The sequence below is a fragment of the Centropristis striata genome, chromosome 7 (assembly GCF_030273125.1).
Source record: "Centropristis striata isolate RG_2023a ecotype Rhode Island chromosome 7, C.striata_1.0, whole genome shotgun sequence".
Taxonomy (NCBI): Eukaryota; Metazoa; Chordata; class Actinopteri; order Perciformes; family Serranidae; genus Centropristis; species Centropristis striata.
The window spans coordinates 3,641,913-3,657,133 of NC_081523.1; the positions used below are offsets into that span (position 1 = coordinate 3,641,913).

The 15,221-nt window shown below is 34.7% G+C and overlaps 1 protein-coding gene across 2 annotated transcripts in view; it reads left to right on the forward strand.

Annotated features, from left to right (window-relative positions):
• The window catches only part of kank1a (KN motif and ankyrin repeat domains 1a), a 110,032-nt gene that overhangs the window by 57,908 nt on the left and 36,903 nt on the right, over nt 1-15,221 (forward strand). For both annotated transcript variants that reach the window (XM_059336284.1, XM_059336285.1), the window contains exon 3: nt 10,150-10,279. In XM_059336284.1, the coding sequence (XP_059192267.1) occupies nt 10,243-10,279 (37 nt within the window). In that variant the 5' untranslated portion in view covers nt 10,150-10,242. The remainder of the gene's footprint in view (nt 1-10,149; nt 10,280-15,221) is intronic.

Genomic DNA, 15,221 nt, shown 5'->3' on the forward strand with positions numbered 1-15,221 from the left:
GTGCTGTAGATATCGGCCGATACAGAGTACCGAGCCTATACCAGTATGTTATAAAAAAAATATCATCCAACACCTGCATGACTGTGATATGATTATCATTGTGGTAAGGCCTGGCTCAGGTTAAACCCTTTATAAAACATGAATAATACAGCAGATTCAAGCCATTTTTTTTTTTACATTTTTTTTTTTATAAAACCGTATACAAAACAGTAGTGCAACAGCAACTTATATCAATAAATCATACCCCTCAGAGAACCTTTTTTAACATTAAATGCTGCTTACATAAATGTATCAATAATAATTATAATCCAATAATGTATTTGGAATATATAAAACAATCTGAGTGGGTCCATTCTGCATAACGAGTACTTTTGATACTTTAAGTACATTTTGATGCTGATACTTTTAAGGTTTTGAATGCAGGACTTTTACTTGTAGTGGAGTAATTCTGCAGTGTGGTATTAGTACTTTTACTGAAGTAAAGGATCTGAATACTTCTTCCACCGATGGTTATTTCAAGGTACAATGTATTAGAATAGTAACATAATTCAGTACTTCTCATATCTAAACAGCATGATGCATCTATGACAGGGATGGGCAACTGGAGGCCCGGGGGCCACATACGGCCCTCACCCTCACTTGAAGTGGCCCTCAGTACAACTACATGCATTTGAGCATGAAATCTTAAAAGTGCAGTGTAAAAATGCACAAAATGACTTCTTGCAATTAATGTTGTTCTGCTGTTCTTGCACTGATAAAAAAAGAAATCACAGTAAGTGGTTATTTTTTATTTGCTTCAAACCTTTTGTATTCCTATTTATACTGTTAAACATGCATTTGAGCATGAAATATGTTAAGTTACTGCACTGTAAACATATTTAAAATTGCAGTTTCATCATATCTGGTTCAGTGCACGCTCCTATATGTGGCCCTGTGGTAGTGAACATGAAAAACTGTGGCCCCCTGCAGCATTTAAGTTGCCCATCCCTGGTTTATGCTGTACTGGTAAAGTCTGCCCCTGGAGACTTTTTTCCCATGAACCAGAGTGTATTTCTGACTGTGACTTTGGGTGATGCAGTTATGTCATGGCAGGTATAGTAGAAGTTAAGTGTGCAGTTGTTAATTCAGGATTTCTTAAGAAAGCTGCAAACAGCACCCCTGCAGCTAAATGAGTAGCTTACTATTGCTCTTAATAGTCCTGATTAACACGTCTTTTATTTTGAAAAATGGTCTCAGTCCCAGATGAGGCGCCCTTGGCTCGGTTTAGTTAAGATTCTGTGATTACGGCTTCCTGTTTACTCGTCTGTCTTCACCTTCAGCTGCTGAGAAGTGAAGAGAAACTCCGCCGTGTTGGTTAATATGTAACCGCTCATGAAAAGACTTTCCATTTACGCCCTATTGTCTGCTCTCATTAGCCGCTTCAGCCACGAGTTGAAGGTCAGTGCAGGCTCTGAAAGAGAGCGCAGGTTGTTAGCCGCATTAGCTCGCCATGCGCTTCACCTGGAGGCCCAGCATGGGGGTCAGTTCTGCATAAAAACAGCCTAAAGTCCTGTTTCCTCTTATAGGACACAGATCGTTTGGCTGTCATCTGAGGAAGTTGTCTAATCTTAGCCGTGAAACTTATCCCCCTGGCTCAGAGGGCTGCTGGGTGGAGGCTGGTTGTCGGGGGTCTTGTGGGCTCAGTTAGTGTTTGCTACCTGCGAGCTGTGGAGGAAGTTAGAATGAGAGTTACAGGTAAGATGCATGATTGTTAGAATAGAAGACTATAGGTTTTTTTCATCACAATAAAACATACGTGCCTGTTTGTAAACTCTAAGGTTGAAAACTTTTGAATTGCATCTAAGAAAGTCCTCTTTACACTGCAAAAAAGGTGTTTAGTCTAAAACAAGATAAAAACACTAAATCTGAGGGAAATGATCTTGCTGCATGGACAGATAATTTACCTTGACAAGATTTCTTAAATTTAGATTATTAAATCTAGAAATAAGCATGTTGAACGCTTAAGAAATTCATATTCATGTTTTTCTGCACAGCTCCAATATTTACTATTAAAATAAAAAATGCATGTGAGTGTGCTTGAAAAAGCACACTATATGTTATTCACCGGGCTTATTCTTATTCTTCCGGGGTTTTTTTTCGGTCGACTGCTTGGCAAAAACACGCCAAAAAAATCCCCCCGATGTTACCCTATGGAGAGGCTAGAGTGGGTGACATCATCATTGGAGTGCAGAGGGGGAGAAAAAATTGTCAAAAAATAAATTTGGAAACTGCGCTCGAGGCCGAAAAAATAAGAAATTAACTCTTAAAACAAGATAAATTATCAAACACTTCTAAATCTAAAGGTTTTTTTTTATCTTGGTAAGAAACAAATAATCATCAGGTCACTCTGCTCGGGCCAGTTCATCGCTGCTGGCAGCTTTAATTTATCTTGTTTTAAGAGTTAATTTCTTATTTTAAGTGTTCAACATGCTTATTTCTAGATTCAATAATCTTAATTTAAGAAATCTTGTCAAGGTAAATTATCTGTCCATGCAGCAAGATCATTTCCCTCAGATTTACTGTTTTATCTTGTTTTTAGACTAAACACCTTTTTTGCAGTGTAAAGAGGACTTTCTACAACCTAAAAGCATTAGAGCATGGGTCTCAGACTTGCGGCCCGCGGGCCAATTGTGGCCCTCGTGACGATATTTTGTGGCCCTCACCTTGATATGAAAGTTTAATGTGAGTTTTATATGAATGGCACTTTACCGTGTTGTGTGTGGAAGGTCCCTTTAATTACTTTTTTGGTAATTTTGTGTCTTTTTTTAATTATAATTTTGTGTCTTTTTAATAATTGTCTTTTTTTCATAATTATGTGTCTTTTTTTGGTAATTTTGTGTCTTTTTTAATAATTTTTTGTCTTTTTAATAATGGTGTCTTTTTTAATAATTTTTTGTCTTTTTAATAATAGTGTCTTTTTTTCATAATTGTGTGTCTTTTTAGTAATTTTGTGTCTTTTTTAATAATTTTGTGTCTTTTTAATAATAGTGTCTTTTTTTCATAATTGTGTGTCTTTTTTTAGTAATTTTGTGTATTTTTTTTGGTCATTTTCTGTCTATTTTTTAAAATAATTTTGTGTCTTTTTTAGTAATTGTGTCTTTTTAATAATTGTGCCTTTTTTCATAATTGTCCTTTTTTTCTAATTTTGTGTATTTTTTTGGTCATTTTGTGTCTTTTTTTTTAAGTAATTGAGTGTTTTTTCAGTCATTTTGTGTCTTTTTTTTAGTAATTTTGTGTCTTTTTTTGTGTCATTTTGTGTCTTTTTTTGGTCATTTACTGCCTCTGGCGGCCCCCAGGTAATTAGAGTTTGAGACCCCTGCTTTAGAGGCTATCAAAAAATATAGGTGTCTGTTTAAGGATGTGACCTGCAGCGTTACTCTGTTCAACAAACCACAAGAACACCTTGTTTTCCTTCTTTACCTCACGTGATCCCAAATCCTAAAAACAACATGGTTCAGTGGAAACAATTCCTCAAAACATCTGCTGGATAAAAGATCCAGAGATGTAACGTGATAAGACATTAAAGTCCTTAAAAAAACAGTTTTCTTGAAGTGAGTCCACCCAGTTTTCTGGAGTCATTGTGCAACAGGCTGACAGCTCTCGTGTCTCTGAGGGTATTCAGAGAATGGCAGAGATGCCAGCATGTCAACTTTATGAGTTGTGAGTAGAAATGTGAGTTCCTCAATGTGTTGATCATTAACTGAATGTCATGTTGCTGTGGAGCAGAAAGGGAAAGTGCAGACTTGTCATTAGAAACATTTGGAGGATTATTGTTCAGCTTTATTAAGTGACCTTTAATGGAAGTAGCGAAAAAACTTGTTTGTCAAGTTTTATTATAAGGGTCAATGACGTGATCTAACGCAGGGTCAGTTGGTGTAACCATTTTTTTTTTCATAAAAATCTGATTATTTACAGGAAAATTAATGTGAACTAATCCATGTTTACATTGCAACATTATGGTATGTAACAAATTTTACATAATTTGTCTAAACTTTAGGGAAAAAAATGGTTGTTTTAAGAATATGTTCTGCTCAATATTGATGAAATGTGTAAATGTAGAAATACTCAGATTACTCAATTTTTTAAATTGAGTAATTATATGTATAAGTCCGCTTAAATACACTGTAGGTTGATAAAGTACTTTATATTTATCATTCTTTTGTGGTTACACCATTTGACATCTTGCCAACCCTTATTTGTCACTGACCCATATACAGTCCACTGATTAGTAATTTAGCTCATCGATTGTTATGGATACTCTAAAACAGAGGTCTCAAACTCAAATTACCTGGGGGCTGCTGGAGGCAGTATCAAAATGACCAAAAAAAGACACAAAATTACTAAAAAAGACCCAGATTTACAAAAAAAAGACACAAAATGACCAAAAAAAGACACAAAATTATTTTAAAAAGATACAAAATTATTTAAAAAAGACACAAAATTACAAAAAAAAGACACAAAATTACAAAAAAAAGACACAAAATTATTTTAAAAAGACACAAAATTATTTTAAAAAGACACAAAATTATTTTAAAAAGACACAAAATTATTTTAAAAAGACACAAAATTATTTTAAAAAGACAAAATGACCGAAAAAAGACACAAAATTACAAAAAAAAGACACAATTATTTTAAAAAGACACAAAACGACCAAAAAAAGACACAAAATTATTTAAAAAAGACACAAAATGACCGAAAAAGACACAAAATTATTTAAAAAAGACACAAAATTATTTAAAAAAGACACAAAATGACCGAAAAAAGACACAAAATGACCGAAAAAAGACACAAAATTACTAAAAAAAGACACAATTATTTTAAAAAGACACAAAACGAACAAAAAAAGACACAAAATTATTTAAAAAAGACACAAAATGACCGAAAAAGACACAAAATTATTTAAAAAAGACACAAAATGACCGAAAAAAGACACAAAATTATTTTAAAAAGATACAAAATTATTTAAAAGACACAAAATGACCAAAAAAACCCCCACAAAATTACTAGAAAAAGACAGAATTACCAAAAAAGACACAAAATTATTTAAAAAGGACACAAAAGAAACAAAAAGACATGAAAATGCTTTTTTTTGCAGACTTGCTGAATTAGTGATATTATGATGAGCTGTTTCTCTTTTCTTGGCTGAGTCGTTTTTATCTGAGCGTTTCCTGCTCCTCCCTTCAGGTTTGCTTTCTTGCAGCCCATGGAACTGGACGTTTGGGAGATGTTTGGTCAGTCTAATGTTTAGGATTTCTTTGTGTTCGGTTTTTTCCTTAATGCATTTGCATGAAGTTGGAAAGAAGAGCTTGTATTGTGCTCGCCTTATACATGCATATTGATTTGCTTTTATTAAAGTAAGGATTCTGCTGATAAGAGAAGCATGCACTGTCTTTGTATTCATGTTTGTAGTACATTCTGCTTGTTTTTGATGGGTTTTGAACCCATCCACCTCCAATAGGAAGCAAATGGAGACGGATAACTGTCACGTTTTTGTCTCTCCTTGCACACTTATCATTGTAATATTGGTCGTTTATGTGGAGACCCTGTGTTCATGTTGTCAGGAAGCCCTCAGTGTCCAACACGTGTCTGTCACTTGGAGTTTGGCTGCAAATCTTTTGCTGCAACAACATAAAGATGCTGTGCAAGCCAGCAAAAAACATTTTGACACTTTTTTTAAAGATGCTTCCTAGGCTGATTATTTTAATTAAATCAATCCAATCCAATCCAATCCCCTTTATTTGTATAGCACATTTAAACAATACAAACGTCTCCAAAGTGCTGTACATAAAATCCACAATAAAACAAACAATTCCATATACCAATCAGCAATAAATAATAAGTGTATAAATCTAAAATGATGCCATAAATAAAACAATACAATCAAACAGATAAACATAGTAAAATAAAATAAAAGACGCAGTTAAAAGTAGTAAAATAAATGAAATAAAAGACACAGAGGACCACAAAATGATGAAATTTTAAATGATTTCTTTCTCTTTCTCTCTTCACTCCTTCCACCTGTTTTTATAAACAAAAACTTTTAAAGGCTTATGGTGCTTTTGCCGAGGAGGAAAATCGTCCTCTTTCTCTTTTGTACTCTACTGCAGCTTTTTCTCCAAATGGCCTCATTTCACAGTGTCAGATTCAGTTCAGAGGCTGATTCACAAGCTGTGGTTCACTTTAGATTTGAGGAGAGTATCTCAGAGGAGGGGGGCTGTAGACTAAATAGATTTGGTTCTATTTGGGAGCTGGAACAGCCCAGTGTTCTCTTCTCTGTATCAGGTCTAAAACCGGTCCTGGGGATGACGGGCAGTTTTGTATTTAGACACTTTGGGCTCATGACGTTGCTGCGCTGCTTTATTTGGATGTAAACAAGGATTTGAGTGGGCTGCAGAGGATTAAAAAAAAACTCCTGCAAAGTGACTAGTGACAGAGTGACCTTGCTAATGTTCATTATGTGGCCACAGCGTCTCTCACACACATGCAGAACTTTTCCTCTTTAACAACCCTGGCTGGGGTTCAGACTGGGGCTGCACAATTCATCTCATTTTATCTTGGCCGCCACGATTAAATTAACCTGTTTGTCGGTGATATTTCCATTTTAAAATGCGTCTCTCTTGCAGATCTAATCAATCACTTTCTACACCAGTAGTCCACCAACCACCAGGGGGCGACGCATAGTTAAGGTTTCATGTAGCTGCATAAATAAATAAATAACCAGCGAGCGCTAAGCAGGATGTGACGTAGTACTCCACGCCACAACAACACGCAACATTTGTAAAAGCCGGCGAAGCAGTGTTGCCAACTTAGCAATTTTGTTGCTATATTTAGAGACTTTTCAGACCCCCTTAGAGACTATTTTTTCAAAAAATCGACTGGCAACAAATCCAGCGACTTTTTCTGGTGTTATTGGAGACTTTTGGAGACTCGTTCTTACTCTTCTTAACGTTAAGTTGTTATGTCTACAGGACAATTCCTTAAGGTTGCAAATCATTTGTCACAATACAAGCTTTGACTATGAACCAAGGTTATAATAGTTTTGGATTTTTCATTAGTTTTAGTTTTAATTTCGTTGTGAATTTTTGTTTTCAAATTCAGTTAGTTTTGGTTAGTTTTTAGAGTGAGTTTGCTAGTTTTGATTAGTTTTATTTTTTGGAAAATGCTTAGTTTTAGTTTAGTTTTTATTAGTTTTAGTGTTAGTTTTAGTTTTTTGTAATGGGGTATGTGTCAGGTGCGAGATTCAAAGAGGTCATAATAAATTTTGCCTTTATTTCCTTTGGTTTATCAACTCAGCCCCAATAAGGTTATTAACTGTTTTGTATTTTGGTTCTAGTGTAGACATCCCAGTCTCAGTAAACATATTCACCATGTGTTGCACGTTCAAACAGAAACACTGAATTATGAATGAAAAAAGTTGACAAAAACGAAAACTAAGGACATTTCCACTATAATTTTAGTTAGTTTTAGTTAGTTTTGTAACCACAAAATACAGTTTTAGTTAGTTATCGTTTTTTTAAAAACTCCAGTTTTTATTTTTATTTCAGTTAACGAAAATGTTTTTTCAATTCTAGTTTTCGTTATTTCGTTAGTTTTCGTTAACTATAATAACCTCGCTTTGTTGCTATATTTAGCGACTTTTCAGACCCCCTTAGTGACTATTTTTCAAAAAAAGCGACTGGCAACAAATCCAGCGACTTTTTCTGGTGTCATTGGAGACTTTTGGAGACTCGTTCTTACTCTTCTTAACGTTAAGTTGTTATGTCTACAGGACAATTCCTTAAGGTTGCAAATCATCGGTCACAATACAAGCTTTGACTATGTACCAAGGTTATAATAGTTTTGGATTTTTCATTAGTTTTAGTTTTAATTTCGTTGTCAATTTTTGTTTTCAAATTCAGTTAGTTTTAATTAGTTTTTAGAGTGAGTTTGCTAGTTTTTATTTTTTTTTATTTTTGGAAAATGCTTAGTTTTAGTTTAGTTTTTATTAGTTTTAGTGTTAGTTTTAGTTTTTTGTAATGGGGTATTTTTGGGTGCCAGATTCAATAAGGTCATAATAAATGTTTCCTTTATTTCCTTTGTCTGATCCATCTCAGCCCCAATAAATTTACTAAGTCATAAAACCAGATAGATGAAATAGATTTAATATCAACCAAAAAGGTTTATGTATGAAAAAAGTTGTCAAAGACGAAAACTAAGGACATTTTCACTATAATTTTAGTTAGTTTTAGTTAGTTTTGTAACCACACAATACAGTTTCAGTTAGTTATCGTTTTTTAAAAAACTCCAGTTTTTATTTTTATTTCAGTTAACGAAAATGTTTTTTCAATTCTAGTTTTCGTTATTTCGTTAGTTTTCGTTAACTATAATAACCTTGCTATGTACGCACATGCATCCACACAGAGACACAGACACACACACACACACACACACACACAACCTCAGAAACAATTTACCTTCATGTAAAAACTGTTGCCTCCAAAGGGAGCAGGAAATTTAACATATCCCTGCCTGTCAAAAGTAAATAATAACCGTTCAGAATTCAGTCTATTTTACAAACAGTTCATCAATCAATTTGATCACATTATATATTTTCTAAGGATAGTTTTCAGTTGAATATATGTTGCAAAGGATTAGCAAATTATTGCATTCTGTTTCTGCAAGAAAGAACTTTTTTACAATCTTGGTTGTAAATAGAAAGAATGCACACGCTGGAATTAATTAGTATGAAATTTGACACTTAAGATGACACTTAGTGACTATAATATCACTCATAGTGAAACTAAAGCCAGTCTTATTTTGCCGTGGACCCTTCAGGACCCTGTTGGAGACCACTAGGGGGCCAGTGATCCTCAGGGCTGGTAAAAAGAGTCTGAGGTCACACAGAGTATAAAAAGGGAGCCTGGATCCCTCTGAGCCAACCCTGTCTTCATCTCTACTCCTCCAGATGCTGGTTGAACAAACCAGGCCTCTCTGTGGCCCTCAAGTCCACTTTCCCCTCATGTTGGCTCCTTTTTTTTCTTTATAAGAGAGAATAGCTCTTTTGTTCCTGCTCATAATGCATCCATTGATGATGACCAGGCTGCTGCACACAGGACCTCTATGTTCATAAATGTCAGATGCAAACACACCTGTGGAAAAATCAGAGGTCAGTGCTGTCGCTCACTTAAAGTGGGCTTCAGTTAGGACAGTTTAAAGGTACTTTTACTTTATAAAGTAGGAGAAAATCTTAATACTTAACTACTTATCCTCCACGACATTTCGGAAGGCAAATGTTTTACTTCATTACATTTATCAGACAGTTTTGGTAACCAATTATTTCTGCTTCCAGATTAAAAATTTCAATAAAAAGCTCACCAAATAGAACACAATATTAAAGATTAAACCAGTGGTAGCAGTTCTACCAGAGAGACATGTTCTCTCATGGTTTCATTGAAATAGCAGTTTGAGACTCAAAGATGACAAATTATCCAACAAATTAAAGAATAACAAAAATAAATACAGATTAGTACAGTATAACCTTGTTATTTCTCCTTTTAGAGTCATTAATATCATCTCACAAGCCCTCAGATTTATCCATTTAAATATGGTTAAATCTGTTAAAACGGTAAAATGCTACTTGCACATTAATGCAACAGTATGCATGGTGTGATTTAGGACAAACCGGCTGATTTTTCTGCAAGATAAGTACTTTGTAATAAGTACTTTGAGTACTTCTTCCACCACTGGTCAAACTTTGGAGAAATTCTCCGTTATACTATAAATTTACAAGCTTCCACTGGCAGCCATAATGTAATGTCAACAGATAAATATGTTAAGGTTGCAAAAGTCTTGAAGCAAAAAGAAAATAAGAGATTGTTTTTATTCAGCGTTTAAATCAGCAGTTTGATTGACAGGACTCTTGTCATGAAAATCACATTCTGAAAAAAGGTTTTTGTTCCAGGATGTTTGGAACTTTCTGCTGTATTTTATATTCCCCAATAATATAATATGATCATTAAAACATCTCTGAAGATGAAACAAAGCTTTTGCCACTTAACCTGTCTGCATGTGCCTCTTAACAACTAACGTGATATGTGAGTAAAATGCCTCTTTTTGTGTGTTTTGTCTCAGTTTGCAGGTTGCATGGTTATCTGGACTTGATGCATGGCAGTTGCATGACCTCAGCAGGTCTTGTTGTGGGTCTGAGAGCACACAGCTGCAGCCATGGCTCAAACCATGCACGTGAATGGCAACGGCCCAGGTAAACAAACCCTTTTTCTTACATTATTGCTCCGATTTCTTTGGGATTTTCTCTGCCGCTTTTGCACAAACATTGTGTTTGTCAGACTTGGTCGTCCCAGTGTGCATCGATTAAAGTTCTCTGTCAATACGACGGATTTCCGTCATTTTGAGTTCAGAAGCAACTTATGAGATCAATAGTCGTGTTTCCTTTAGGGGGAAGAGTGGCCGCTGGGAAAAGATTTATTTTTGAAGCTGTCAATGCAGATTCTTTGAACATTAATCAATTTAGGATGCTTATTATTAAACGTTATTTTGCTTTGGAAGGTTATACTGCTGATAGGAATGGTGATGTTGGACGGTATTTGGAAAGGTGGGAAAGGTTTATTGAAGAGGAAGGCTGGCATTTATCTTAACCCTTTATTATTATTTTCTCTTAGGTTATTAAGTTTACTGATATACTGTATGTTTTATGTGGTAATTATGTTTGATGTTTGTCTGTGTCCAGTTTTGTTTTTAATGTTATTTAATGTGTTAAAGTTCTTATTTATTATTGTCGTTTTATTTATTTATTTAGGTTGTTTTTGTGATTTTGTTGTTGTTGTTTTTTTTTTTCTCCTTTTTTTACTGTTTGTCCATTAGTGATTTATGTTGTGTTTTGTTTAAATTAATTAAAAAAAAGAGTGTCCACTGGGAAAGTCTCAGGCCACGCCCTCTCAACAGTCCGCTCACTCTGCATGTCTCCGTTATAAAAAAAAGGTCCCCAGAGGGATTTAGAGGCTCCAGAGGTGACGTACGGTTTTAGATCGTAGCGTAATCGCTTAGCAACAGTTTCAGCCGTGATCACATACGCGATGTATTAAACACGGGAGACACAACTGTTGCAAAACAAAAGCAGCATGGCTAGTTATGCACAGCGACGCCGCTGATCATAAACATCGTGATCGTAAACAAACCGGCATCACTAACTGTGCACAGAGTGTCCGGTGCTTGTTGTAAACAAACAGAGATCGCTAAGTTGGTGTTGTTTGTTTGATGCTTGTTCTGTTTGTTGTTCATTTTTTTAATAAGACAAAGCACTATAGAGATTTGCACCAAGGTTATAGTAGTTTTGAATTTTTCATTAGTTTTAGTTTTAATTTCGTTGTCAACTTTTGTTTTCAAATTCAGTTAGTTTTAATGAGTTTTTAGAGTGAGTTTGCTAGTTTTAATTAGTTTTTATTTTTGGGAAAATGCTTAGTTTTAGTTTAGTTTTTATTAGTTTTAGTTTTTTTGTAATGGGGTATTTGTTGGGTTCCAGATTCAACAAGGTCACAATAAATGTTTCCTTTATTTCCTTTGTCTGATCCATCTCAGCCCCAATAAGTTTATTAAGTCATAAAACCAGATAGATGAAATAGATTTCATATCAACCAAAAAGGTTTACGTATGAAAAAAGTTGACAAAGATGAAAACGAAGGACATTTTCACTATAATTTTAGTTAGTTTTGTAACCACAAAATACAGTTTCAGTTTTTTAAAAACAAAAAATGTTTTTTCAATTCTAGTTTTCGTTATTTTGTTAGTTTTCGTTCACTATAATAACCTTGATTTGCACCGATTGTTATTTAATCCTGGGGCTGTTTTGTTGATGTATTTTTTTATTTATATATTTCCTAAAAAAGGAGGTTTACTTGAAATGATAAGGAAAATAAAAACATGTAGTGAAAAGTTATGTAGATGCTTGATTATTTTAGAGCGTCAAGACAAGCTTTGCAAAAAAAAATAAATAATTGAAAAGACAAAAAAAATGCAGTAGATGCAATAGAACAGCTGTTTAAAATCCTGTAAAACAGTTTTGATTGAGCATTTAAATGTGATGGCTGCATTTGGTGCTGAATTCTTATGCATTAGTATTTGTTAAGCAGATTTTTTTAACTTTAATCCATGAGTACGAGGTGTTGTGTTTCCTCCAGCACGCTGCTGGTTAATAATACACTTTAACATGTCAAATGATTCCTGGCGGCCTCGTGAACAACATGTGCTCCTCGTGGCTAAAATAAACAGAGCTGGCTGCAGATACAATGGGGTTAAATGTAGATGAAGGTGTCCTGTTTCAGTCTAACGTCACACATGTATATTTAACTGGTCAGCTCCTGCATCACATCTGTCTCTGTTTTAACTCCACACAGAAGGAAATCTATCCATTATTGCATCAATCATTTAGAAAAAGATGATATATCATTTACCTGAAGTTAGGGCTGCAACTAACGATTATTTTAATAATCGTTAGTTGCAGCAAAAACAAGAATGTATCAAATACAGAGTGCATTCATACAAAAAACGTTTCAGTTTGAACATAGGAAATAATGTCTATGTGCAGTTTTTAATTTTTTTTTATTGCACTCTGTTTTATTTACTCTTTATACTCTTCATCCCAATGTTTTTTAGATTCAGCGTTGCACGAGAAAGATTAAACAAATATTTAAAGCATGTTGTTTTTTGTGTGCTGCTTTTCATGGACATCTCGTAGACTTACAGGAATGTGAAACATTAGCTTTCAGTGGGCAAAAAACAAAACTTATTTGCTTCCCAGAAAGTTATTTCTGCACCTTCTCGTGCTTCTGATGAAACACTCGGGTTGTGTGTGTTCACACGGTGCAACATGCAGAGAAGATTTCCACGCTTCAGTGTGAAACAAACGCTGTCAGCCACACACACACACACACACACACACACACACACACATTCTTGTACTTCTACCTTTGTGAGGATCCTCATTGGAACAGTGAATTCCCTTGCAAGGTTATAATAGTTTTGGATTTTTCACAAGTTTTAGTTTTAATTGGGTTGTGAATTTTTGTTTTCAAATTCAGTTAGTTTAAATGAGTTTTTAGAGTGAGAGTTTTAGTTCAGTATTTATTTTTTTTAAATGTTTTAGTTGATTTTTTTATTAGTTTGAGTTTTGTAATGGGGTATTTGTTGGGTGGGAGATTAAAAGAGGTCACAGTAAATTTTGCCTTTATTTCCTTTGTCTTATCCATCTTCATTATGTATGAAAAAAGTTGACAAAGACGAAAACGAAGGACATTTTCACTATAATTTTAGTTAGTGTTGTAACCACACAATACAGTTTCAGTTAATTATCATTATCATGTAACCTTTAACCCTTAAAACAAAGTCTGAACTCTCAAAAAACCCTTTAAAGAAGTGAGGACCGGCCGAAATGTCCTCACTTTGCAAAAATGTCCTCACTCTGTTGGTTAAACCAGTAGTTCTCAACCTTTTTGAGTGGCGACCCCCAATCTAACCTGCATGTTGTCTCACTGAACACAATCTCACAGTTCAGATCATAGAAACTCAGTTGATACGACGAATTTTGGACAAATAATGAAGCAGACAACAACTAAAACATCTCTCGGTCCGTGCATTTATATATATTTTTTTGTTATTTTTAATCTAAGTCCTTTGCTATCAGTTTAAAGGTTCATTCTGACCTCCTGAGTGTGTAACAGTCAGCTTCAAGCCAGAGACTCCTTGGAAAGTAACAACTTGATACTTTGGGATTTGTCAGAAAAGACACAAAATTACCCAAAAAAGAATCAAATTGACCTCAAAATTACCAAAAAAAGACACAAAATTACCAAAAAAAGACACAAAATGAACAAAAAAAAGGCACAAATTGCCTAAAAAAAGACACAAAATTACCAAAAAAAGACACAAAATTACCAAAAAAAGACACAAAATTACCAAAAGACACAAAATGATAAAAAAAAAACAAGACACAAAATTACCAAAAAAAGACATAAAATTACCAAAAAAGACACAAAATTACAAAAAAAAATTACCAAAAAGACTAAAACACATGAACACATGAAGACTTTAACACAGTGGAGACAGAGCTGACTTCCAAAATGATTTGGCGACCCCCAGAAATCATCTTGTGACCCCAATTGGGGCCGGGACGCCAAGGTTGAGAATAGCTGGGTTAAACAACGTGTTCCAGTCCTCACTATGTAGGAAGAACAAGAACACACACACACACACACACACACACACACCTGCAGACGACTCACATTCCTGTGCAGGCTAACTGGAGAGAGTGAAGCTTCTTACTTCTAAAATCCCTCCAGGAATGCTCAGCAGTCTGTATATGAGCCTCTCACATATTATATATATTTCAGCTCTTGTTAAGAAAAAAATGTGTGGATTCACTTCAAAGGCTAAAAACCCAACAGTGTTTTTATTGTCCGTTTTGATAGAAAGTGAAAAATGCTGAGGAATGCTACGCTAACAGGGCTAGCATCCTCCTCCTCCTCCCCCTGTAAACTGTAAAAATAGCTTCTCTGCACTGTTGGCAGTTAACATGCCAATGTGGTCACCTGCTGCACCCAAAGAATGTCAAGAAGAGCCAAACTCAACCTTTTAGAGCAGAGATGCTCTGCTGTAGTGGTTTCATATTATCTCTGGTTCAAGTCTGATAGTCTTTTCATCTCTGTTGTTGGTTTCAGAAGCAGAAATACTGCTGCCAGTTGTGAAGTTGTTGATTTTTTTGCAGTATCCAGTTCTTTCAAACTTCTGATTTTACACATGTACACAAGTTCAGTTTAACCCTTTATCAGGTGAATAACTATATTTGGTAACTTCAGTGGATATCAGAATGAGGTCCCCATGTCTCTCTGTTTGGTCGTAGAACCACATGGATTTCTTCCAGCTAATCAGCAAAGATCAGGCTACCAATCAGTATGATAATCATATAATAATATTAACTTTATTGACCTGGACCTCCAATGTAAAAATTAAAAATGTAGGAAAAAAAATCAGCAAGAAACAGTCGTACAAACAGAGTTATTCTTCAGTGACTTGCACCAGGAGAACTTGACTATGACGCCATATTAGGGCCAAATATGAATGAAAATAAAAATACATTACGAGGGTAACATTTCGAGAAAAAAGTTGCAGATTTACGAGAAAAAAGTGGGAAA